This window comes from Girardinichthys multiradiatus, chromosome 8 (assembly GCF_021462225.1).
Source record: "Girardinichthys multiradiatus isolate DD_20200921_A chromosome 8, DD_fGirMul_XY1, whole genome shotgun sequence".
Lineage (NCBI taxonomy): Eukaryota > Metazoa > Chordata > Actinopteri > Cyprinodontiformes > Goodeidae > Girardinichthys > Girardinichthys multiradiatus.
Genome location: NC_061801.1, coordinates 14550925 through 14578210, shown reverse-complemented (window position 1 = coordinate 14578210; position 27286 = coordinate 14550925). Strand labels below are relative to the sequence as shown.

General features: G+C 39.6%; 2 protein-coding genes across 3 annotated transcripts in view; both read left to right on the top strand.

The window, feature by feature from the left end:
• Window positions 1–232: 232 nt before the first annotated feature.
• LOC124872334 (basal body-orientation factor 1-like) lies at window positions 233–6226 on the top strand. The gene has a single exon (XM_047372206.1). It carries the CDS (start codon window positions 4427–4429, stop codon window positions 5852–5854), a length of 1428 nt encoding a protein of 475 aa, XP_047228162.1. The 5' UTR covers window positions 233–4426; the 3' UTR covers window positions 5855–6226.
• A 231-nt stretch (window positions 6227–6457) lies between these two features.
• Window positions 6458–27286, top strand: part of ttll11 (tubulin tyrosine ligase-like family, member 11) — a 32274-nt gene continuing 11445 nt past the window's right edge. Inside the window, exons 1-7 of one of the 2 annotated variants that reach the window (XM_047372204.1) lie at window positions 6458–10428; window positions 17360–17459; window positions 20025–20158; window positions 21613–21903; window positions 21991–22275; window positions 23142–23237; window positions 23316–23428. In XM_047372204.1, coding sequence (XP_047228160.1) covers window positions 9925–10428; window positions 17360–17459; window positions 20025–20158; window positions 21613–21903; window positions 21991–22275; window positions 23142–23237; window positions 23316–23428 — 1523 coding nt within the window. In that variant the 5' untranslated portion in view covers window positions 6458–9924. The remainder of the gene's footprint in view (window positions 10429–17359; window positions 17460–20024; window positions 20159–21612; window positions 21904–21990; window positions 22276–23141; window positions 23238–23315; window positions 23429–27286) is intronic. The other variant, XM_047372203.1, reaches the window with a different exon arrangement.

Below are 27286 nucleotides of genomic sequence, written 5' to 3'. Positions count from 1 at the left end.
AACGGTGAGTTGCTTCCCCAATAACAAACCCTGGATCACCAGTGACCTGAAGGACCTGCTTAACAAGACAAAACACAGCCTTTAGAGAGGGAGACAGAGAATTGTTGAGTATACAGAAGCAACTTAAAGTCAAAATAAGAGACAGCAAGGAAGTGTACAAGAAGAAGCTGGAGAGCAAGCTCCAGCAAAAAAAAAATATTTATATATATAGATGTGTGGTCAGGGATGAAGATCAAAGGCTTCAAGCAGAAGGACGATCGGATCGATGGATGTCTGGACAAAGCCAATAAGCTAAACACATTCTTCAGGTTTGGATCAGAAACAAGCTCAGCATCTTCCTCTCCTGCTCACAGCTAATTAGACATCAGACAGTGTGATGTTTTTCTTGCATCTCCTGCTAGGGTAGCAGCATCAGAGACTGGGACCTGAAAAAGCTCAACAAGCTGATAAAGAAGGCTGGTTCTGTTCTGGGGACTCCTGGAACCTCTGGAGATCATAGTACAAAGGAAGATTCTTTATGAAATGAGGAATATTATGGAGAACCTTGAGCATCCTCTTCATGAGACTGTTGTACAACAACAGTGTCTTCAGTCAGAGGCTTCTTCAGATTTGCTGTAAAACAGACCGCTACAGGAGATCCTTCCTGCCCATCAGCATCTACAAAGGCTCTTTAAAGAAACCTGCTTCATATGAGCTACAACAACATTTAATTTCCCTTTGGGATGAATAAAGTATTTTTAAACTGCATTGAATAAAAGTTCCTGGATTACTTTGATCAGCTTAAAAAACCTAAATTAAAGATATGCTCAATATTTAGTTGCATCCTGATCTCTAACTTGACACTTTGTGAACCATAAAGAGAGACTTCCTTTTTTCTGCATTAAGAAATTCTGAACCATTCACACATTTTATGGACACACAGGCTCAGTGACTGTAAGGGACTTTGGTATGGTGATGACACAAACTTGAATAGTTTTGTGTCATCAGCAAATGTGCGATTAGAGATGGTGTACACAATAATCTCAGCTAGGGCTGGCATATAGATATTGAATAAAAGTGGCCCAAGAATTGAACCTTTGGGAAGCCCAGATATGTAGGTCCAAATTGTTTCTAAATTATTTATAAATTAAGCATGCTGATATTACTTTAAGGAAATAAGAAATAAAGATCTTAACGTAGGATTTTTCCACACACTAAATAAATATGACCAAATTAATGGTTGAATCTTTCTAAACTGTTTCGTGCAATGTTATGCTGCTGTAAAGAAAATGGGAGTAGGTGAGGTGCTTAGTGTAAGTCATCAAACAATTGTAGTTACATGTAGTTACACAAAGTGCATATAATATATTGTCAGTCTAGTTAATAATTTTTGAAAATGTTGTAGAACAGAATTGTTTACCCTAGAAACCAAAAAAAATGGAACAAACATTTAGTCAAAAATTCACATTTCTGCCCTAGATCATAGTTTTATTTAGGTATTGCAGGGAATCTTCTGGTTCCTTTCATTTTGCTACATTTTGCAAATAAAATTGCCTTAATTTGTATCTTAACCTATTTGGAGGATATTTATCAAATAACTTTTTTTCTGTTATTAGTTAAAAAGAATATTGAATAAAACTGTGAGGCTCTATACAGTTGAAACAAGAAAAACTACTAAAAATATAAGTAGGAAGTTAATGTCTGAGCTGTAAAGGTCTGCTTTCACAAAAGAATAAATAAAGAACATCTTCCACTCACCACCACTGTATAGTGAATCCTTTGTGACTGACAGGAGACTGATGCAGTTATTGATATATATTTATTTCCTCACCCACACTGCAGCCCGAATTGCTCTGGGCTGATTACTCACCCCTGTGTATCGCCACACATATCGACATCTTTCTAAATTATTCAGGCAGCACTACACTGATTTGCCTGATCACTGATGGTGAATGAGGCTTCATAATGTCAAAAAAGCCTCTCTATGTTTACAATTAAGGATATCTTTGTGGACATGAGAAAGTGTAACACCATACCTGCATCTATCTATTGTATATGTGTTTTTTGTTTTGTCTTTACCATTTCCTTAATTCCCAAATATGTTTCCTGCCATTACCTCTGATGTAACTTTGTTTACCAATGTGGTTTTTTTTTTTAGAACAGAGGAAAGAAGAAATCTCATAGCTTGTTTATATAATGAGTCTTGGCAATTAATTGCTTTAAAGTTTAATTTACTAAGTGCTGCATGCTTATTTTCGGATTTCATATTAAGCTTAAATGTGCATTTTAGTTTTACAGCCCTTAATGCTATTATGTAAGAAAAAATAAAAACATTTGGTCAAAAGAGTTGTGTTGAGATTTAAGACAAAAACACCAGCACATGAACTGATTAAAAAAGCATGGACATTATTTCCATTAGTCATTCAGAGTTTGTTGGGCAGCTTTTTATAGTCAACGTCTCAAGTTTATTTCATAACCTGCAAAACAGAAGTAGGCTATATAATTAGAACAATGGAAATTGTAAAATTATATTCATGTATTTAGGCAGCCATGAATAAACAGGTAAAGGAGGTTACTTTTTCAGTTCCAAATTGTGGTTTTGCTTGGTTTAATAATGTGTTTATGTAGTGTTATGAGGTGTTTTCTCCTGCAGTGTGCCCTGCTTTGAATAAGTGCAACATAAAGTGTGAATACTTTCGTTTCTGCATCGTCTTATTTGTTGTATAATTTTATCCAACTCTGCTGTGATATCTGATCCAAGGACACATACATCAAACACAGAGCTCTGACTGGATTGTTCGCCATCTATGTTGTTACTGTTGGTGAATGCTGCCTGTGGTGTTGCACTGGCCATTAGCTATTACAGAGCTCCAAAGGGACTAACAGTCCTTATAACCCTCTAAGCAGCAGTAAGATTGGGCTGAAATACCTTGTTTTTGTTGTAGAGTTTCAGTTCTTAATATTTGAAAACAATATTTTCTTAAGAATTAAGCTTATGATTAAAACAATTTTTTTTGCTTTTTTCTGCTCAGGAATACCAGAAAGCAAATTATACAAGATTGTCAGAAAGATACCCTAACTTTCCTCTTCTCTGATTTTTCCATAAATAATGTCTTTCATATAAATTAGTTGAGTTTCGACCAGTTGAAGTAACTTAAATTATGAAATAGAACTGATGAAATGTAGTTGCTATTCCTAAAAAAAGCAGTGCAATAGCCCTTTACCAAGGCTACAACTAGGACACTTAACTGTTCAGTGTTATGAAAGGAAAAATAGAGGTGTGATGTAAAGGTATGTCTAAAAGATATGGAAACATTCCTGTTTTAGGGGTTTTTACACTCTCTTGTAAGGGCAAATGTACAAAAAAGGTCACACAGAGATAAATAAAATAAAACCAGCAAGATAAATATCTGAAATGAAATATAAAAAAAATAACATACAATATTGTCCAGAAATTTTGACACATTCCTATTAAGCACCAAAACATTTTTGCAGTTTTTTAAAGCAGTCTTGGTAAAGGTGAAGGTGTTTTACAATGAGCTTTATTGACTGGATTTGTGCACACAAACAAGGCATTTGACTTTGGGTTGACACACTCACAGTGAACAGACATTAGATATAAATATATACACTTTGGAGGAGATAAAAAAAATAAAAAGAAGACATGTTAATATGTGCCATCTCTTTTTTAAAATAAAAAACAGACAGGTTAGGTTATTGCAGATATCCATATTTGTATTTAACAGTAGAGTAGCTTACTAAGGAGTTCATTGTGTTCAAAGTTGTATTTTACTTTTAATTACTATCTCCAGCAGATGAACTGTATCGGAGAGTCGTACCTTTAAGAAACAAGAACATTTTCCACAGACACAACACAGAACCTAAAAGGTGCATCAAGTTTTTAGCCAGCAGCTTTCTGGGGACAAAATATTATTTTCTTTTTGTTCGAACTATGATCTAAAATAATTACAAAAAAATAAATAATAAGTAAATAAAATTAAAAAATAAAAACTAATATCTTTGGCATTTTTTAAAGTGTGTTCATAACTGTTGATCTACTAAGATTACCAGTAATTTTGCAAATAATACCAAGATGTTTCTTCAGATGTGGCAGCTAAGGATCAATGAACAGAAGGCATCAAAATTTGCAAAAACTTAAGCAACTTTAAATGTACTGCACTGCATTATTGTGCATCATTGTTTATAGCTGGTGTGCAAAGGAGAGGAGCATGGAGGTTCCAGAAGTGTTGGGGCAGAGTATGATCTCACAGGTGGTGTGAAGCTTGTGACATCACAGTTATGTCCTTCCTTCTGCTTCATTACCTCATAGATGAAGGACCACGAACAATTTTCTGCCAGTTACTAAGTGGTACTGAACACTATCTCAGTAATACGCTTAACCTTTTCTTAATAACAGCGGAAAAAGGTGACTTCTTTCAACCCCACCATGGCAACCAACAAGACAAAGCAGGGACGAGGCAGGAAAACTAACAATGACGTCAAGCCTCTGTCAAAACAAGAAAAGAAGCAGAATGCCAAAGTGGCCGAAGTCAACTCTGATCTCTGGGAGCTGAAGCTGAAGAGAACTGAGCAGGATTTGGCCCTCTACCAGAAGGCACACCACAATATGGTCAGCGAGAATGAGCAGCTCAGGAGTTTCCTGTACCACTCAGAGATGAGTAATTTTCAGACCACTGATTATTGGCAGAAACAATTAAACGATAAAGACGAGAAGATTGAGAACCTGAAGCAACAGCTCAAACGGCAAGAAGAGCTTGCAATCAAAGCGAAACTTGAGTGCGAAAATGAAAGGAAGCAATATTTCAAAATGTTTGAGGAAGACATTTTACAAAGAAAGGCCAATGAGGCTGTGATGCAGAAAAAAATGGTTAACATGAGAAAACAACTGCATACATCTAAGGAAGAATACAGAGAAAACCTAAGAGAAAAAGAGAAAGAGAAATATTCACTTATAGAAAAGCAAAGAGCAGAGATCGAAAGGCAACACAAAAGTAATGAAGCAAAGAGAATTCTGGTAAAGCTTGATCAGGAAAAAGCCATTGCCAAGTTAGAAAGTGAATTGAAACAAGCATATACGGAGAAAAATTGCATAAGTGAAAAACTACAAAATGCAGTTGCTGAGGTAGAGGATCTGAAGAACCTGGCTCAATCATTGTGTAAGGACAAACTTGCACTGGCAGTGGATAAAAAAATTCTCACCTCAACATTAAAGGAGAACATTGCAGAGATGGCACTTGAGGAAAAGACGCTTACTGAAGTCAAGGCCAAAGCTGCTTCTTTGGAGCGGGCCCTCAAGAAAATGGAAGAAGAAACGAGGGAGAAAGAGAAAAGAAACCAAGTCACCATCCAGGCCAGCGAGGTTGAGTTGGACAAGCTGCAGAAGATCATTGCCATGCGTGAGAAGGAGATCCACCACATCAAGCAGCTGGCGAGGACCATTGTAGAGAAACGTAAAGATATGGAGGTGTTCTTCCATGAAGCGCTGGATCACATCAGACAGGAGATTGCTGATCACAGAAAGCGGTACAAAAGGGAGGCATATCAAGACTACCGTCAGAAATTTAGAGAGGACACAGCGAGAAGAACAAGGCTCCCACCCATCCGCACCTTCCATCAAAGTCCTAACACCAATTCTGTCTATTCAGACATGAAAGCCGTTAACAAGGAGGTTTACATCTCTGATCTCACTTGGGAGCAAAAAGAAAAGGTACTCACCCTTCTCTTTGCTAAAATGAATGGATATGCAGAAAGTGAGGTCAATAGAAGCTGGATTTGTGAGTCCTGCCGGAAGCAGAGCAATCTTCTGACACCAAAGCCACCGAACAAAAAGTTCAGTAATAAAAATGTGCATTAAAAATAACCTTCTTGCATGTTTCGGGCTCTTAAGGATGTACAATTATTGCTATGGGGGATAAAACCTCAATTGTAATAAAAATTGTGATTTCTCATAACAATAAACTCTAAAGGTATATGTATATATATCTATATATGTGTGTGTGTGTGTGTGTGTGTGTGTGTGTGTGTGTGTGTGTGTGTGTGTGTGTGTGTGTGTGTGTGTGTGTGTGTGTGTGTGGGGGTATATATACATATATAAGTTAAATAAAAAATCACAGGTACTGTCAGCTGATCTAACACAATTAAGCACCTAATTAGCAGCTAATCAGAATACTGTCAAAATAGGATCATTACGATTACAACTTTTACTTGTCTACAGCAGCAAGTCCAAAGTGTCATAATCAAATTTGAGGTCATTTTAGGTCACTCCTTCAGTTTAATGAAAGACAACAGAGCAGGGACACCATATCATACAAACCTTCAAACATATACAGCTGAAACAAAGTGGTATACATTGGTAAACACCAACAATTTACATTAAAGGAAATATATATATATATATATATATATATATATCATTGTAATGTTTTTGAAATGTATTATATGATATTATTAAAACAGTAATATGAAAATTTTATCTAGACATTAAAGTACTTGATGGAAAAAATGAAGCAAATAATTTCCATGCTTTGCTGTGTCCTCTCTTTAAGCAATTGTAAGTGCTTAATTGGAAGGCAGCTGGAGTTGATGTATCACCTCTCATTCAAAATGCTTTTTCAGTTCTGTACATAGGCTGGAAGTTTATAAGCTGTCTTCAGAACATTCACAGTAACAGACCAGACTGTACTTTTTTAAGGAAGCGTTATTTAGTGTTTGCAACATGCTGCATATCTTCTATAGGTCTGAGGTGGAGAGTGCAATCTCTCCTCCCATCATCTTTTGTGGTAGCAGCATCAGAATCAGTGACTTAAAAAAGTTCAACAAGTTAATAAAGAAGGCTGGCTCTGTTCTGGGGACTCATTTAGAACCACTGGAGAGAAGAAAAATCCTTATTATAGAGAATGTTATCTTAATCATGGGAGAGATTGCTGACTTGATGCAGCACACAGTATCAACACCCTCCATAGGAGGTTAAGCAACAAAAAAAAAGCTGGCTGCTTGACACAGTGCTGTATTAAAGCATATTCATGGAAAGTTGAGTGGAAAGAAAGGTGCTAAAGCAACAGGGATGACAGGATATGAAGCAAAGGCTATTCAAACGAGATTCAAAAGATGTGGACTGTGCCTGAAGCTAGTCCTTCAACAACCACCACTCAAAGAAACATTCAGGACAAGGGCTGCAACTGTTGAACTCTTTGTGTTAGGACACTCCTGAACCAGGAGCAACATCACACCTGACCGATTCCCTCCATGGAATGCTGCAATGATGTAATTACAGCAAAAGGAGTATTGACCAGGTATTTAGCGCATATGCTGTACAGCACAAGGACATACTTTTCAGTAGGCTGGTAATACGTCCAACTTTTTCTTAACTTTTCTGATGTGAATACGAACCGGCCTAACTGCAGAATACATACATCTCTTTGTACCTAACAAGACACCGTAGCCGCTTGCAAACGTAAACATTCTACAACATTCTACATTGTGCAATTTTAATGCCCTATGGTGCCCTCTCTATCAGCAATCCTAAGTGCTTAAATGGAAGGCAGCTGAAGCTTTTCTTTTATATCTTTAGGATGTATTACCTCTCATTCAAAAGGCTTCTTCAGTTCTATTCATGGGTTGGGAGTTTATTAGCTTATAAGCTGTCTTCAGGAAAATCACACTAATAAGTGGCTCACAAATATCTAAGTGAACGTTTATGCTCAAAAACCCTCCTATTACCCCTTTTCCACCAGATCGGAGCCTGTTCCGGTTCTGGAACATGATATGAATCACTAGATATTGCCACAAATGCATTGAGGTGTTGTGTCGGTAGTTTAGGAACAGCTAGCGAAGCTCATGATGTCACTTAGAGAGTTGGCAACAGCTAATGGTGGAATGTATGTGGTTGCCAAAATAACACTGGTGAACTCTATTGGTAAAACTGGGCTGCAAAGATGACATTTCACAGTAGTATGTCCTGGATTATAACATTGTAACGATCACAGCTCATCCACCACCTTTGCTTCTGTTTCTACTCTTTAAATCTCTGTCTGCTCGTATGGTCAGAAAGCGGGACAGATGGGTGCTGGAGTTAGGAATATGATCCTGCAGCCATAGTCTTGCTGGGTGCATCCATGTATGGGCTAAACAGCCTTTGTACTTTTCTCGGAAACAGAGAAGTTTCAATATTGACAGCTTTTTTATGCAACGTTTTATTCCTGTTTTTATTGAGTCCATTTTAACGTTTTCTTTTATGTGTTCGTATGAGTTCCTTACCCTGAAAAATAGGTACAGACTATACAGCGTTGTAAAAATGTGCAGCAAAACTAAAGGGATTAGTCTTGTAGAGCTCCCACAAGTTCACAGGACAAGAGTCACAAGGAAGGTTAATACTGACCCAAGTCACCCTCTTCACTGTAATAACAGGTTCCTGCCCTCGGCTCGCAGATTCATAGCAATAAAGTGCAATACAAAAGGTCTAAATGTTCATTTGTCTCAGATATTGTCAGCCTCATTTATAATTCAACCTGTTTGGCCCACATAGTATGTAGCCCGCAAGGGGACATGGGGGATTTTTTTTTCTTTTGCGTCCCCATGCAATACTTTTGCGTACGCTCGCAATACATTTGCATCCCCACGCAATACTTTTTGCATAATGGAACAAACACTACACCCGTTTTTGAGATTTATTGAGTTTTGTTTTGAAATCAGCATTAAATGTAAGGATATTCAGCAGGACTTAAACAGTTATTATCCACAAGCTGTCTTTATTAGCTTATTGCTGCTGCACGATGTGTACTTTTTTATTGTACGCCATTAGTGCTTTTATTTTTATAGTGAGTTGAACGGTTCTTCTTATCCCAAGCATTTCATTGCATTATTGACTGTGTGTTAACCTGCATATGACCTACAGGGTTAGGTTACCAATGTCATATCTGTGCTGTTTGTTTTGTGAGGAATTTGTCATGTGTGGTGCTGTTGCAAAATGCACAGCTTTCTCAAGTTGAAAAGAAAACCAAATCTCCCATGTCCCCTTACGGGCTCCGTAGCATAGAGACTGTTTGTTTCAGAACCAGCTTGGTTCGCTGATGCCTTGGCCGGATCTGAGCCTGAGAACTCATAATTGAAAGTAGACGTACATTGCTATTTGGCATGCGTCTGCTCAAACTTCAAATTTGCGTTTCAAGATCGCCTTATCTTCATCTAAAAAAGTTTTGATACTCCTTTTCTCCGATATTTCTGCATGTGTCGCCGTGGTTACGCTCATTTTTTAGTCAACTGCACAAGTTGGCTTTTTGTGACGTCATTGCAAACGCCCTATCCGCTTTGGCAAAGCAGGAGAACCAATTTTTCCGAGTTACCCGTAATGCAGCATCAGCTGTGGTCACGCCAACCAGATGGAGGCTGGGCCACGGGATGGCCGCTATCTGCTGCCTGACAACACAGGGAGGGTAATGCTCACGCAGCCGAGCGCTGAACTGCCTGCATTATTTCTAGACTTACTGCTGGTTTAAGAGCTCATAACGGTACCGGTCAAATGACGTTTATCTCGAGTTTAAAGTATAGCTTCGCCTGCGGTTCAGAACCGCTGTCAGCTAAATGAAGTTTAATAGGCTAACGTCAAGTTCAGCTCATCTAGCTGTAAGCAGTGCTGGCTGCAAGTGTCTCTAGCTGCTTTTATGGTCAAGATTAGCTCATTGAAGATGGCAGCCATTCTTTCTTTCTTGCTTGCTAATATAGTGGCCCGCAGATGATCCCAGTTAGCTTGTGTTACTGGTTTTCCCGCAGATGTAGGTAGCGGTTAAGTCTGCAGCAAATGGGCTGTGTCTATTTGGTGGTCAGTCAAGATAGCAATGCGGACCACATTGTTTCTGACCAGCTCTCTGGCTTCAGATTACTGCGCTCTATGGATCTACTGCAGCGTTCCTTATCGCGTTTCGCATAATGAGTGATCATTATGGAAAGGTCAAGGTTCAGCTCGGGCAGATGAAATCACTCGGAGAAGATGCAGAGAAAGAGGAAGTGGATTCCGAGGGAGAGATGCCCGTGTCTGCTTCACCAGACCAATCGAGCTGCATCACCACCACAGGGACAGATGCACTAGGCTCCTCAAATGTTTGCAAACAAACGGGGAAAATAAGCAGTAAGAATTCTTTTAGCAAACCAGTGCAGGGGTCTGCAATCCCTGCTCATGCAGTGAAAAACCTAAATACCCCTATCTGTGAATACACACTCCACAACAAGGGGACAGGGAAGATCTTGCAGGGCAAGTCAGAAAGTAACGGGAACTATGTAGCCGTCCAGGCATCCAGGAACACACAGGAATCATTTTGCGAGGATGGATTTAAGCTTCCTAGGAAGAGAAGACCTGTCATGGTGGATACATCTAAAGCCAAAACCTCCCTGGAAGCCCTGAAGTTGAGCATCAAGGAGCTAAAGTGGAAAGAGGTGTTGTTTTTGAAAGTATTTTATTATTTTTCTGTTGTGTCCATGTGCTGTGCAGGTTTCATCTCTACAGAAACATGCAAATAACTGATTTAGGGAAGAAGCTGAGAATGATTTGATCCTGGGAAGAACTGTAACATCAGCTTCTCAATTGGATTACAACAAACTTAGGTGTCTATCTTCATAACTAATTTTTATTTATTTTTCTTTCCCCAAAGTGATTTATTTCAGTCATATTGATGCATTGTCTTATTGAGTTTCAAAAACATAAAATAGTTGTTTTTTTTAATACATTCCCCTTACCTTTTTTTTTTGTCGCATGAACCATAAACTTCATTTTTTTTTTTTTTTGTTTGAACTAGAAGGTTCAATTTTGGTAGTAGCTCAAAGTAGTGCATAATTGTAATTTGGAATGACAATACTGCATGGATTAGAATTTTTGTACTAAAAATCTAAAAGCATGTTTGTATTTAGCTGCTGTGAGTCAATACTTTGTACAACTGTTTTTGCCAAGCTTGTACATCTAGAGAGTGGAGAGTGATGCATATTCTTTCATGGCTAAAACTGAGACAGAGTGTAGAGTGTCTGTGAACTTTGACTGAGCCATTCTAACACATGACAATGCCTTGTCCAAACAAATCCATTGTAGCTCTGGCTATATCTATATTGTTGCCATCCTGATATTTTTTTCTAGGCTTTTGCACGTTTGCAAAACCTGACTTAACCAGAGCATGTTCTTCTTCCACATGTTTACTTCTGTTCACTGCTTTCAACTAGAGCTTTCTTCTTTTCCATAAAGGCCAGATCTGTGGAGGCCAATCAGTCAGCAGTTTCTCCCACCTGATCTTTTTGGAGTCACCGTAGGCTTCTTGTGTGATTTATTTTCTTCTTGCCATGTATTGCTAGGGTTGTTGTTGTGTCTTACATTCAGATCAGATGATTGATTAAATTGTGCTCCTTGAGATGTTTAAAGCTATTTTTGAAGTTCTATAAGCTAACCCCACTTTAAACATCTCCCCAGCTTTATGACCTTTCTGCTATGTTCCTTGGTCTTCATGATGCTGTTTGTTTACTAATGTTCTTTAAAAACCTAGGAGACTTTCACGCATATGCTCTGTTATAATAAAGTGAACTCTGTTAACTAATTCAGGAACGTCTGGCGGCAATTGGCTGAACTAGTTTTATTTATGGGCCTTTGAGTTAAGTTGACTGAAAACAAATGAACGCCGTAGTTTTCAAATGTTTTTATTTTATAAAAGAAAATCTGAAAACTTGTACCACCTTACCACTTATGCGCTACATAGTGATGTTCTATCACATACATCTAAATACATGGATATGATAGTAACAGTTTATCAGTTTAATATTTAGTAGTTGCAGTTCCAGCCTTGACCTTAATGTCTTTTCTTTAGGTGATTAATATTAGATCATCGACTCAGATGAAATGTTGGGAGATTTTATATCACCTGTGCTACGGTATGTAAACCCAAAAAGTAACAAATGGGAGGAAAAAAACTACTTAGGCCACAGTTTCACCCGTTTCTGTTTGTTCTAAGTTGTTTTTCTAAGTGCCTTCTGAAAGCTGTTTGAACGCCGCCCCCATTATGCATGGAAAGAATGTCACCTCGATGAGCTGGAGAACCAGAGGCCACACTTACCACCAGTGATCAAACTGTGACACTTGAACCCTTCTAGGTCTGGTATCCATAACAATAGACACATGGCCTACACATAGCAACACTTTGTCAGCACAACACACCCCCAACACAGTCTGTAGTTCTGCTGTCACTGTTAAAGCCCTTGTCATCATACTTTGAAGGGGTTGAAACTTTAGCAGCTTGGCTCTTGTTTGTTAGTCCATTATGAAACTAGGATGAAGAGGGTGAATTCCCTTAAGCTAGCGGTAATACATTCAAGATTTACATGGATGGCAATACCAAATATGAATCGGAGACCTGAAACGGCTGATTCCAGATCTGCCAGTTGACTTTCCACTTATGTCTTTCTCTTGCACAGGGAGAAATCACTAGCCTTAAGCTCTCTTAATCCAATAAAGTTTGAGTCCTCTCTGAGGCAGAGATAACAGCTGTCTGAGGGTCTGAGCGACAGCTCACGGAAATGCATCAAATGTTTTCATCTATTGTCATATTTTTAGTGTGAGAGACTAAGCATATTTAAAACACGTTTATTTTAAAATGCTTTTTTAGCTTAATGTCTTCTGGAAGGATGTTTGGGAAAATAACTGGAATATCAAAAAGGGCTATTGCTGATTTCTGGAGGCAAGAGAAGCTGATTAAAAGAGGAAAAAAAGGCACCAAAGATTTTAGCGATTAAAGCAACTTAAAAAAAAACCAAAATCAGTTCCTAAATGTAATCCCTAGAAACGACTCAAAATAATCTCTCTTCCCTTTTGCACCATTGCATGCGTGTGACAGTATTTATAGCAGGTCTTTGCTGCCAGCCAAGGTTTCCTTTTTACACAGTGTCACGCATGAACGAGATGCAGCTCTGACACACGTTTATCCCACAGCCAGCCAGCAGGGGCGAGCAGACTATTTAAGATGCCGATATTGGGCTGCTGGCCTTCCAACACGCTTGAGTTGTAGACTTAGACTGACATGACAAAGTTAAAGATAGAATCCCACATTTTCTTTTTACAAAACTGTGTTTTGATCATAACTCCAAAGGAGAGTAAATGTTTTGGAGAAACCAAAGCAGAATCTGTTGACTGGGTGGAAAGAAAACATGCTGCTGACTAAAGTAGCATTTGAAAAGTATGGTGTGCATTAATCAGACCCCTTTAATCTGACTATCTAAATAATACTTAGTGCAACCAACTGCTCTGGTCAGGTGAGGCCTAAGTTGAATGTTTTGTCCTGCATGCCATGGGTTGCTAAAAAGTAACGGCACGTTACCCTGAAGTCACAATCCCCTATAGTGAAGCATGGTAGTGGCAGCATCATGCCTCTCATCAGGGAAAATGAATGAAGCTGTTAATAGGGAAAACCTTGAAGAAAACATGTTAGAGTTTAAAAAAGACTTGAGATCGGGGTTGACATTCACTCTCCAGTAGAACAATGAGCCTAAACATACAAGCAGAATTACTCTGGAATGATTCACACCATAGTAAATTTTTGTTTGTTAGAATGGCCTACTCAAAGTCCAGACCTAAATCTGATGAGAATGTGTAGCAAGACTTGAAAGTTAATGTTTACAGATGTAAGAATTATGATTATTGATTATGTAATATTTATCAAGAATTATAATTTTAAATCATAATTTGAGGAAATAAAAATTAATTTCTTAACCAAAAATCATTACTTACGAATAGAAATCAGAGATCTTCTCTGGTGTTGTGATTATGGGCTCAAAGCTCTTTAATAATTACAAATTATTAACCAAAACCACCAACTGTCACTTTTTATTCAACCACTTCACCAAAGATGGAGGATCTTTGACCTTGTTTTGACAGATAAATCACTCTTGCACGAAATAAACACAAACGCTTCTCTTAATTATATATATGATGATTTATTGAAGCCAAATAATCCTGATATACCATTATTCTGGTCCAAAAACCTTCACCTAACTAACAAGCACTGTTCTACACAAAGGGAATAAAAAGGACTACCTAACAATAATAATACAAGGAAAATATATGCGCATTTAGTGTCTATGAAGATCAAATCAGCAGTTTTATGGACAAAATGTGTAATTTGGGTTAAATGGAAAGAGAAGTCCTCCTGGGGTGTTGATGTCTCGATTGCAGCGATCAGCTGATAAAACGGTGGGGCCACGCCCCTTTAGCCACAACCAGCTGGTTGCCCCAAATCTTGAACAAAGAGTCATAAACTCTGAGGCAGGAACTCAGTGGAAAATCTCCAGCAATAAAACTGGAACAAAGAGTGGTCAGACCACAAGGTACAGACCGCAGATGCTTTGAAAGAAAAACTTTTAAAAGTCCAACTTCTAACTCCTGGCTGATTTGAAATCAGCCGGACAAAACATGAACACACATGATTCAGCAGCGCTTGCGCAGCAAATCAAAACACCACTCAGCATAAAACACTTCAATCAGTATTGTATGCGACAAGTTAATACCTTTATATTAACTACTGGTGATTCTAAATCACCTTCACTATGCCTCATCCTGCCCAGACCTCTAAATGCACCAACCCGGTTTAATATGAAAAGAATGAAATTACTTTGACGTTGATTTATTCTCTCCACCAGTTGAGGAGGGATCAGGTCTGGAGAAAAATGAGGGGATGGGGGATCACGCGTCAGTGATCAAATAAAAAAACAACAAAAAAACGGTAACTTCTCATCCGTCCAGGAAGGGAAAAGATGAAGAACCGTTAGTCGACTGAATAAACAATGAGGAAACTCATCTCCTTGGAAATAGAACCTCTGTGGGTTTTTACCTGCGCCGGGTGTCGGCGTGGTCTTCGATCGGCGAATAAATCTACTGATCTTCTCGTATCAGACAGATTTCCAGCTTTCAAGCTCTTCCAGGAATGGCCTTGTGGAGCAAAAGTTCGCCTGCTAGCTTTTGTCTCTCCAGATATGCGCCTCTGTTGCGCTGTCCTGTGAGACACGCGGGAAATGGCAATGACACTTTCATCTGTGGGTTTTACACTATTGGTGACGTCAGAGCTGCGACGTCTGTTGAGCTGCGCATGTCAAAAGGTGCGACCAAAATGCTTGGTTCTACAAAGTATTGACTCAAGATGGCTGTGTATAAATGTTTACCACACCTTTCTGGTTTGTCTTTCCACTTCAACTGTCTCCACAGAGACAGTTTCTTTCCTCAGGCTGTTTCTCTGTTGAACATTCAATAGAGTACCAAACAACAGCATACAGATGTTGCAAATTCACCTTTTTATTTATATATGTATATATTTGTATATTGTATATATGTATATTCTGCAATGCAAAAGCAAAAACCAGAGAGCAAAGTGTACCGGAGTCAAATTCCTTGTTTGTATGTACGAACTTGGCAATAAAGCTGATTCTGATTCACAATCATACACCTCTTTATATTGGTCTACAATGTTTTTACAGCATTAAATGTAAAAAAGGGGTATGAATACTTATGTCAGGCACTGAGGAGGAGGAAAAAAGAAGATGGTCCAGTACACCAATCAGCCATATCATTATGACCCATGTCAGATAAAGTGAGAAATCTACTGTACAGACCAAAAGTTTGGACACACTGAAGGCATCAAAACTATGAATTAACACGTGTGGAATTATATACTGAACAAAAAAGTGTGAAACAACTGAAAATATGTTTTATATTCTAGGTTCTTTAAAGTAGCTACCTTTTGCTTTGATTACTGCTCCGCGCACTCTTGACATTCTGTTGATGAGCTTCAAGAGGTAGTCACCTGAAATGGTTTTCCAACAGTCATGAAGGAGTTCCCAGAGATGCTTAGCACTTGTTGGCCCTTTTGCCTTCACTCTGCGGTTCAGCTCACCCCAAACCATCTCAATTGGGTTCAGGTCCGGTGACTGTAGAGGCCAGGTCATCTGGCGCAGCACCCCATCACTCTCCTTCTTGGTCAAATAGCCCTTACACAGCCTGGAGGTGTGTTTGGGGTCATTGTCCTTTTGAAAAATAAATGATGGTCCAACTAAACGCAAACCGGATGGAATAGCATGCCGTTGCAAGATGCTGTGGTAGCCATGCTGGTTCAGTATGCCTTCAATTTTGAATAAATCCCCAACAGTGTCACCAGCAAAGCACCCCCACACCATCACACCTCCTCCTCCATGCTTCACGGTGGGAACCAGGCATGTGGAGTCCATCCGTTCATCTCTTCTGCGCCGCACAAAGACACGGTGGTTGGAACCAAAGATCTCAAACTTAGACTCATCAAACCAAAGCACAGATTTCCACTGGTCTAATGTCCATTCCTTGTGTTTAGCCCAAACAAGTCTCTTCTACTTGTTGCCTGTCCTCAGCAGTGGTTTCCTAGCAGCTATTTTACCATGAAGGCCTGATTCACACAGTCTCCTCTTAACAGTTGTTCTAGAGATGTGTCTGCTGCTAGAACTCTGTGTGGCATTGACCTGTTCTCTAATCTGAGCTGCTGTTAACCTGCGATTTCTGAGGCTGGTGACTCGGATTAACTTATCATCCGCAGCAGAGGTAACTCTTGGTCTTCCTTTACTGGGGCGGTCCTCATGTGAGCCAGTTTCTTTGTAGCGCTTGATGGTTTTTGCGACTGCACTTGGGGACACTTTCAAAGTTTTCCCAATTGTTCGGACTGACTGACTTTCATTTCTTAAAGTAATGATGGCCACTCGTTTTTCTTTACTTAGCTGCTTTTTTCTTGCCATAATACAAATTCTAACAGTTTATTCAGTAGGACTATCAGCTGTGTACTGTATCCACCTCCTGCACAACACAACTGATGGTCCCAACCCCATTTATAAGGCTTGAAATCCCACTTATTAAACCTGACAGGGTACACCTTTGAAGTGAAAACCATTTTCAGGTGACTACCTCTTGAAGCTCATCAACAGAATGCCAAGAGTGTGCAGAGCAGTAATCAAAGCAAAAGATGGCTACTTTGAAGAACCCCGAATATAAGACATATTTTCAGTTGTTTCACACTTTTGTGTTCAGTATATAATTCCACATGTGTTAATTCATAGTTTTGATGCCTTCAGTGAAGCTACAATATTCATAGTCATGAAAATAAAGACAACTCTTTGAATGAGAAGGTGTGTCCAAACCTTTGGTCTGTACTGTATACATGCTCTTGAAGCCCTTCACATGGACATCATCTTTATTCTGTGGCCCTACCCAAACAGTTTCCAAACAGTTCACATTTCCCAAATGGTAACAAGTCTCTTCTGGTTTCTGTCTTTGTTGTATAAATCTAATAATTCCTACTTTTCTACGCGTTCCTCTTCTTCTCCTCAGTTTCCTTTGGGAAGACGGATAGCATGTGATATCTACTGGCATGGTGTTTCCTTCCACGACAATGAAAATATTGTGTCAGGACAAGTCAACAAGTTCCCAGGTATTTCTTCTAGTTTTGTCATTATTGTTTATGAACCTTGTGAGCACATCGGTCGATAAAACCATTGGGCCTGATTAGAAATCAAGCCCTAAATGATATCTGCATCAGAAAACTTTGGTAAATTACATGTATATGCTGCTTTTCCCTATTTTAGTCCTTACCCCTGACTTTCACTGAAACATTTAATTGCTCTGCCAATCAAAGGATCATAAATCTACATTTAGGTATGACATTTCCACAAGTAGGATCCTGTGGCTGACTGGAGTACAGGTCCTTCTCAAAATATTAGCATATTGTGATAAAGTTAATTATTTTCCATAATGTCATGATGAAAATTTAACATTCATATATTTTAGATTCATTGCACACTAACTAAAATATTTCAGGTCTTTTATTGTCTTAATACGGATGATTTTGGCATACAGCTCATGAAAACCCAAAATTCCTATCTCACAAAATTAGCATATTTCATCCGACCAATAAAAGAAAAGTGTTTTTAATACAAAAAACGTCAACCTTCAAATAATCATGTACAGTTATGCACTCAATACTTGGTCGGGAATCCTTTTGCAGAAATGACTGCTTCAATGCGGCGTGGCATGGAGGCAATCAGCCTGTGGCACTGCTGAGGTCTTATGGAGGCCCAGGATGCTTCGATAGCGGCCTTTAGCTCATCCAGAGTGTTGGGTCTTGAGTCTCTCAACGTTCTCTTCACAATATCCCACAGATTCTCTATGGGGTTCAGGTCAGGAAAGTTGGCAGGCCAATTGAGCACAGTGATACCATGGTCAGTAAACCATTTACCAGTGGTTTTGGCACTGTGAGCAGGTGCCAGGTCGTGCTGAAAAATGAAATCTTCATCTCCATAAAGCTTTTCAGCAGATGGAAGCATGAAGTGCTCCAAAATCTCCTGATGGCTAGCTGCATTGACCCTGCCCTTGATAAAACACAGTGGACCAACACCAGCAGCTGACACGGCACCCCAGACCATCACTGACTGTGGGTACTTGACACTGGACTTCTGGCATTTTGGCATTTCCTTCTCCCCAGTCTTCCTCCAGACTCTGGCACCTTGATTTCCGAATGACATGCAGAATTTGCTTTCATCCGAAAAAAGTACTTTGGACCACTGAGCAACAGTCCAGTGCTGCTTCTCTGTAGCCCAGGTCAGGCGCTTCTGCCGCTGTTTCTAGTTCAAAAGTGGCTTGACCTGGGAAATGCGGCACCTGTAGCCCATTTCCTGAACACGCCTGTGCACGGTGGCTCTGGATGTTCCTACTCCAGACTCAGTCCACTGCTTCCGCAGGTCCCCCAAGGTCTGGAATCGGCCCTTCTCCACAATCTTCCTCAGGGTCCGGTCACCTCTTCTCGTTGTGCAGCGTTTTCTGCCACACTTTTTCCTTCCCACAGACTTCCCACTGAGGTGCCTTGATACAGCACTCTGGGAACAGCCTATTCGTTCAGAAATTTCTTTCTCTGTCTTACCCTCTTGCTTGAGGGTGTCAATAGTGTCCTTCTGGACAGCAGTCAGGTCGGCAGTCTTACCCATGATTGGGGTTTTGAGTGATGAACCAGGCTGGGAGTTTTAAAGGCCTCAGGAATCTTTTGCAGGTATTTAGAGTTAACTCATTGATTCAGATGATTAGGTTCATAGCTCGTTTAGAGACCCTTTTAATGATATGCTAATTTAGTGAGATAGGAATTTTGGGTTTTCATGAGCTGTATGCCAAAATCATCCGTATTAAGACAATAAAAGACCTGAAATATTTCAGTTAGTGTGCAATGAATCTAAAATATATGAATGTAAAATTTTCATCATGACATTATGGAAAATAATGAACTTTATCACAATATGCTAATATTTTGAGAAGGACCTGTACATCGATGAGACACTCCCTTGTTAAGAAATCACTGGTGCAATTCCTATAAAATTACTTACTGACTCATTTTATTTTCAGTTTGTACTTAAAATGTACACATTGATTAGAGTAGGCTTTTTAATTGGTGATCCATGGCTTCCTGTTTTCCCGAGGTGTAAAAATGACAGGACACGTTGGCCCATTTCTGTTAGCCACTTTTCAAAATAGATAAGACAACAGAACATGGCATTTAATCAGAAATGTGTTGATATTCGTAAGTCAGGATATGGCAACAGGAAAATGGCTTCTTGTCTAAACTTGCCCGTATCTACAGTCAGAACAATCATTACAAAGTCTAAAACTGCAGAATCTGTGAGAAATAGTTGAAAAAAGGATGAAAATGTGCAAATGTACCTCATGCCCACTGTTAAATATGGTAAAGGAGCTGTGATGTTGTGGGCCCGGTCCTCTTCCAAAGATCCCGTGCAGCTTTATGCAGCTTGAAATCCTTGAAACACCTGGAGATTTTCCACATCGGATTGCCTCTGTCAATAAACTTAAAATGGGTTGTCAGTGGATCTTTCAGTAAGATCTGGATCCAAAACTTTAATTTAAATTTAAAAGGCTTTTTATACATCTTTTTTAGAGGTGCCAGTAAGTGTTATGTCTGTGCATGCGGGACAGTCTGTAAATTGTGTCTTTGCAGGGATGGTCGAAATGCTGAGAAAGATCAACTTGAGTAGAGCAATGCGGACTATGCAAGAGCTCTTCCCAGAGGAATATGACTTCTATCCACGTTCCTGGATCCTGCCTGAAGAATACCAGCAGTTTTCTGCACAGGTACAGTTGCTGCACCTCATAAGAAAATTATAGAGTGACTCTCAAAGGTGTCTAAACGCCTCTTATAAAGCAAGGTTTTAATGTTAAATATATCATTACAATCATTACAAAATGTGATATTTATGCATATGTAATTTAACTCTAAAAACAAACAGCGAATAAAACACAAAAACAAATACCCACGTTGAATAAATTTGCAAATCCTTAAATTAATTCTTAGTTGAAGCACATTTTGACTTAATTTAAGGATTCAGTATTGAGTTCCTCATGAATGCAATTGTAGACAATCTGATGAACATGAACTTTGCTCATTTGCATCCTTTAGCTAAAGCCATAGTTTGCAGGGAGGTCACAAAGGTTCAAAAAGATTTACCTCATTGTACAAAGTTATCAGTCAGGTAAAGGATAACAAAAGAAAAAGATTAAAAACAAATCCACGACATTATTACCTTTTATGCCCTTTTATGCCCTGGCACGATGAAGGCAGGCACCACACCAATTTTTAGACAAGCTGAAGAAGCTGCAGCAGTTTCCAGCAAGTAGTAGAAGATGTGGAGTGCTGATCAACTCCTACCTAAGAAGACAGAATGCTGAATTTGAATCAATAGGTGCCTCAGTTTTAATGTTAGATTGTGCACATCTATGAAACTGGATTATTGCACTTTTTTTGTTTTTTGTTCCTTTGTTTTCATTTTGAATTGTACAAGATTAAATGTCGCATTGCTGGTGGAAAAGTTTTGAAATCATTTATGATCTTGCTTTACAGCCACATTAAAATCACACACTACTCATTGTGCTTTTCTTAAAAATGAAGCAGAAAGAAACAGAACATCCAACAACAAACATTGGGTGATATTCATATGTAAAATTGCTAAATTGCTAAATTTGTTTTTTAGGATTTTTTTTTTCATATTTTATGTTTTATAATTATTTGCAATTGCATAAATGCTTCATTTTCTAAACATTTTAGGTAAAACGATTGTGGAGAGGGAGGACATTACATGTGTATTACAGCAGGGGGCGCCAAAATATCATTGTCTATCTTCAAAGTCACTTCTCATTTTTTAAAGATCCAGAAATCTAGTTACATCTATGGCTGTCCATCCATACTGCAGCAGTACAACATTACATAGCATATCATGGAATAAGCAGCCCTTTAATAATATATCTGTGCTTGCATGTAAATGCCGGAAAACCTCTGGAAGATTGTTGTGCAGATCAAGCCTCTCTGACTCTTAAATGTCTATTAGTCCTATGAGGAAAGATATTACACTGAGATTTGATTATAACTTCCTGGTTTAGCTTGGTGTACTGGACAAAATCCAGTTACAATTTGTTAGTGTTTTTCTGAAGCCATAGCCATGGTGATGTGAAGCTTTCTTTAGCGTTCTGCTTTGAAAGAAACGATTGAATCTAACTGATGTTTTTTCTGTTCTCTTGCCTCTCTGCTGTAGATCCGCATGGTGAAGGAAAGGGATACAACAGTTAGCCCAACTTTCATTGTTAAGCCAGATGGAGGCTCCCAGGGGGACGGTATCTACCTTATCCGAGACCCTAGTGATCTAAAACTCATGGTGGGAGCACAGCCCAAACAGGCTGTAGTCCAGGAATACATCCACAAGCCGTTACTTATCGACAAGCTCAAATTCGACATCCGTCTCTACGTACTGATAAAGTCCCTGGAGCCACTGGAGATCTACATCGCCAAAGAAGGCCTGACACGTTTCTGCACCGAGCCATACCAGGTAGTGTTTATGGTGCTAATAATCCTGACGGGTTTGCTTTGAAGTTGTTAAAAAGAAATCTGGATCATTTCTGTTGTCATTCTGCAGGAGCCAACCCAGAAGAACTTGAGCCATGTCTTCATGCACCTGACAAACTACTCGCTCAACGTCCACAGCGGCAACTTTGTGCACTCAGACAGCCAGAGCACAGGCAGCAAGCGGACGCTCTCCAGCGTGCTCTACAGGCTGGCAGCCAAAGGCGTGGATATCAAGCGGGTGTGGTCAGACATCATCGCCCTCGTTATCAAGTCTGTCATCGCTGTGGTGCCTGAGCTGAAACTCCACTACCAAGCAGATATACCGCCTGGTAAACCGGGACCCACATGTTTTCAGGTGGGTGTGGCAGTAATGGTGCAGACCTGCGAGTCCAAACATGTTTGCAAAGCAGGTTTGCGGTAGATGCACGACTCTCTAACTTGCTAAACAAGAGTGCTCAGGGTTCCAACGCAGAATGGAAAACTCTAGAAGAGTATCATATTTGATTTCAGTTTTTGTATGAAAAATACGTCTAATTCTTTACTTAGTTCCATATCCCATTGTTGAGTCCTTGCTTCCATCTTCCGTCTCTTCTCTCTTCCTTCTTTACCTTTCCTCTTTCCTTGCATCCTTCCCTCCATGTGTCCTTTGTTCTGTCTCTTTCATTTCCCCTCCCTTCTTGCATCCCTTCTATCCTTGTGTCCTTTCTTTCTTTTTTCTTCCTTATATCTTTCCTTCTTCCTCCCCTACTTATTATCTTTCTTTCTACCTTTTTCAATTTCTCACCTCCCTTTCTGACCCCAGTGCTTCTTTATGTTCTTCATTTCATGTTTCTATGTGTCTTACCTTTCATCTTATGTACTTCCTTTCTTTCCTTGTGTCCTTCCTTTATTCCTTGTATCTTCCTACTGTTTTTTCTGATGTTGTTTCTTTCCTTTCTGTCTTTATTCTTTGTCTTTCCCATATCTTTGTTTTCTTTCTTGTATCTTTCCTTCCTTTGCTCTGTTTATCCTTAATCCTTTATTTCTTTACTGATATCAATTCACTAAAGTCAGACATATGGCTTAAAAAAGCAAAACAAAAATCCCAATTAATTTCGACTTAAAGTCTTTACCCTAAGATAGCCATTTTCCTTGTGGGGGACTAATAAATTATTCTGAAATTTGAATAACTGCAAGAAGCCCTGTTGCATGTTTCTAATGGTTGGTTTGTTTGTGTGTCAGATATTAGGTTTTGACATCCTGCTGATGAAGAACCTTAAGCCGGTGTTATTAGAAGTCAACTCCAACCCTAGTATGAGAATAGAACATGAGCAGGAAGTAAGACGTTGGTTACAATCGGCATCATCAGTCCATCATCACCCCACCCTTTTTATGCTAAGTGTTTGTTTGTCTCAGGTGGCACCAGGAGTTTCCGAGTACGTGCCCAGTCCAGTGGACGAACATGTCAAAGTGGGGGTGATTAGGGACACGCTGCGACTCATGGATCCCTTCAACAAGAAACCAACAGTGTAAGCTCGCACACCTCAGCATAAACACACCGTTTGAAGTTGGATTTTGTCTCAGCCCCCACTCTCAGTCTGCATGTCCACTTTAGGAACATGATATCTCACTCTACCCAACCTCTCCTCTGAGCCAGACTCCATACCACTCAGCAGCTCTCTCTAAGCTTGTTAAATGGAAAAAAATTAAATCAACCGAGGCATGGAGAAAACTCACACATCACTGTGCGAGGGTAGTGGCTCAATCTCTTTGCTCGATTGGCCCAATGTAGTGCCTGGAAACTCTTGATTAGAGAACGTTTTCCTTTCCCCCCCATCATTCTATATTTTAATAAAAAGCAGGTTCACTGATATTGTTCTATAATTCTGATCCTACTCCTTTTGCTTTAACCTTTTCCTACTGTATCTCTAGATTAGCCTCAGAAATTTACATTTTCTTTGCATTTATGAGAAGTGTCTTCTTGTAGATAATGCCCACTTAACATCCTGTTGAACTAATTTTTATCTGCACTCTGTTAAACATCTTTTAATCCTATAATCTAACGTCCATTATACTTTATAGGTTGGCTCGGTCCTCTGGTCCTCGGAGGGAGATAATTTAAAGCCTTACGATCTCAATCTTTAAAGTGAGCATTTCGGTTGTAAGGAAAAAGGAAGCCATAACATTTTCAGGATCAGTTAAAAATCTTACAAACTTCAAGTAGGTATTTTCTGAAACAAGTGATTCATCATTTATATATTTCTACATAGTTTTCAAATTATTCCACATATTAAAGGAAAAAAACCTTTAATCTAATGTCTGTTATACACTGCTCAAAAAATAAAGGGAACACTCAAATAACACATCCTAGATCTGAATGAATGAAATATTCTCATTGAATACTTTGTTCTGTACAAAGTTGAATGTGTTGACAACAAAATCACACAAAAATTATCAATGGAAATCAAATGTATTAACCAATGGAGGCCTGGATTTGGAGTCACACACAAAATTAAAGTGAAAAAACACACTGTAATTGATGTAATGTCCTTAAAACAAGTCAAAATGAGGCTCAGTATTATGTGTGGCCTCCACGTGTCTTTATGACCTCCCTACAACGCCTGATCATGCTCCTGATGAGATGGTCTCCTGAGGGATCTCCTCCCAGACCTGGACTAAAGCATCCGCCAACTCCTGGACAGTCTGTGGTGCAACGTGACGTTGGTGGATGGAGCGAGACATGATGTCCCAGATGTGCTCAATCGGTTCAGGTCTGGGGAACGGGCGGGCCAGTCCATAGCTTCAGTGTCTTCATCTTGCAGGAACTGCTGACACACTCCAGCCACATGAGGTCTAGCATTGTCCTGCATTAGGAGGAACCCAGGGCCAACTGCACCAGCATGTGGTCTCACAAGGGGTCTGAGGATCTCATCTCGGTACCCAATGGCAGTCAGGCTACCTCTGGCGAGCTCATGGAGGGCTGTGCGTCCCTCCAAAGAAATGCCACCCCACACCATTACTGACCCACTTTCAAACCGGTCATGCTGAAGGATGTTGCAGGCAGCAGATCACTCACCACGGTGTCTCCAGACTCTGTCACGTCTGTCACATGTGCTCAGTGTGAACCTGCTTTCATCTGTGAAGAGCACAGGTCCCCAGTGGTGAATTTGCCAATCTTGGTGTTCTCTGGCAAATGCCAAGCATCCTGCACGGTGTTGGGCTGTGAGCACAACCCCTATTTGTGGACGTCGGGCCCTCATACCATCCTAATGGAGTCGGTTTCTAACCGTTTGTGCAGACACATGCACATTTGTGGCCTGCTGGAGGTCATTTTGCAGGACTCTGTCAGTGTTCCTCCTGTTCCTCCTTGCACGAAGGCAGAGGTAGCGGTCCTGCTGCTGGACTGTTGCCCTCCTACAACCTCCTCCACGTCTCCTGGTGTACTGGCCTGTCTTCTGGTAGCGCCTCCAGGCTCTGGACACTACGCTGACAGACACAGCAAACCTTCTTGCCACAGCTCACATTGATGTGCCATCCTGGATGAGCTGCACTACCTGAGCCACTTGTGTGGGTTGTAGAGTCCGTCTCATGCTACCACGAGTGTGAAAGCACCACCAACATTCAAAAGTGACCAAAATATCAGCCAGAAAGCATAGGTACTGAGAAGTGGTCTGTGGTCCCCACCTGCAGAACCACTCCTTTATTGAGTGTGTCTTGCTAATCGCCAAATATTTCCCCCTGTTGTCTTTTCCATTTGCACAACAGCATGTGAAATTAATTGTCAATCAGTGTTGCTTCCTAAGTGGACAGTTTTATTTCATAGAAGTTTGATTTACTTGGAGTTATATTGTGTTGTTTAAGTGTTCCCTTTATTTTTTTGAGCAGTATACTTTAATAGGTTGGCTCAAACCAACCTGGCCCCGTAGAGACCTGATTAATACCAATGACTTTTCTCATCTCTTCAATCGGCACATGATGGATTGCTTTTTTAGATATTTCAGCCTACTTAGTGTTGCTCGACAGGTTCTGGTTAGATTAGTGAAGTGATTTCGTGATTGTTCAGGTCAGGGCTTTATGTGGCTAGTTGAACTGTACCAAAGAATGTGGTCACAGTTGATTTTTATCTATAAATCTGAAAGGAGGCAGGGCTGTATGTTTCTGACTCTCATTTTTAAATACATGTAAAATTGCCACATAAAAACATGTAGGGAACATGTGTTTAAATCCAGTTGGAATTGCAGAGAAATGTTAAGCATGCTCAGTGGAACCAAAAATTTATTTTTGCAAATAATTGCTTATCAAGATGACTGTAACACGTATGAGCAACTAGTATTTGTTGCATGCATACAGAACTCTCTGCTGCCTTTCTGCCATGTGTTCTAAAAAGGCATGATTCAAACATATATCGACATGCTCTAATTGCTTTTCATAAAATCAGAGAAATATAAAAAAAAATACTAATTACACAGTTTTGCGTTATTGTTGTTTTGAGTTTGATACATATAATTTTTAGCAACAATACAGAGTAAATCACCTAACATTGAAAGTTATAAACATGCTAATTGCACAGAATATTATCTTTGTTTGTTGGTCTACTTTTAATAGAAAAACAGTTAGTTTAGTTAGTTGGGCTATCTACTCAGGTAGCCAGCCTGCAATCAGCTGTTGTAGCTGTGGTTTTAAGACAGCGTTACCTTAGTAGTGATGTGTGGCACTCCCTTAGCTTTCTTGCCATGACTGTCTATGTTTTTTGCAAGCAGAAATATTTCCAAACAACCTTTATCAGGCAAAGGAAATGTATAGTAGTCTTCTTTCAGTCGCTTGCGCATCAGCAAGTAGGGTAGTGGTTGTGCTGCTTTACTCTTTGCTTTATACAGTTGGAGAAAACTCCAGACTCTTTTCTTTAATCTCATTAACAGGGTGATTTGATAGAACATTTTAAAGGTATTGACCTATTTAAAGCGTAACATACCTTGATACTGGCAGTCAACCCATGCCTAGTTTAGATTAACACATTACCTTAAAAGGTTTGGACTATTGGTAAAAAACTGAGAAGCCAGGAGGATACAGAGGCAAACATTAAGAGGTAATGCAACCTCATGTTTGCTTTTAATTCCCTGGTGAAAGTCAGTCACTGGCTCCCAATATAGGGTTAAGTCAGTCTGTTGAATAATTTAGCGTTGACCAAGAATCGTATTTAAAGCTTGTTTAAACAACCTGGCGAATTAATGTTCCCTAGAATTGGACCAAACAATTGGCCTGATATGCGATGCGGCTAATTTTTCACTTGCTCGGTTCTGATCCGAGATCTGGAAGTGAAATACTGAAAGATCAGAAACGTTTTTTTTTTTACTATTTATTCGTTCCTACCACATCAAGACTAAGAA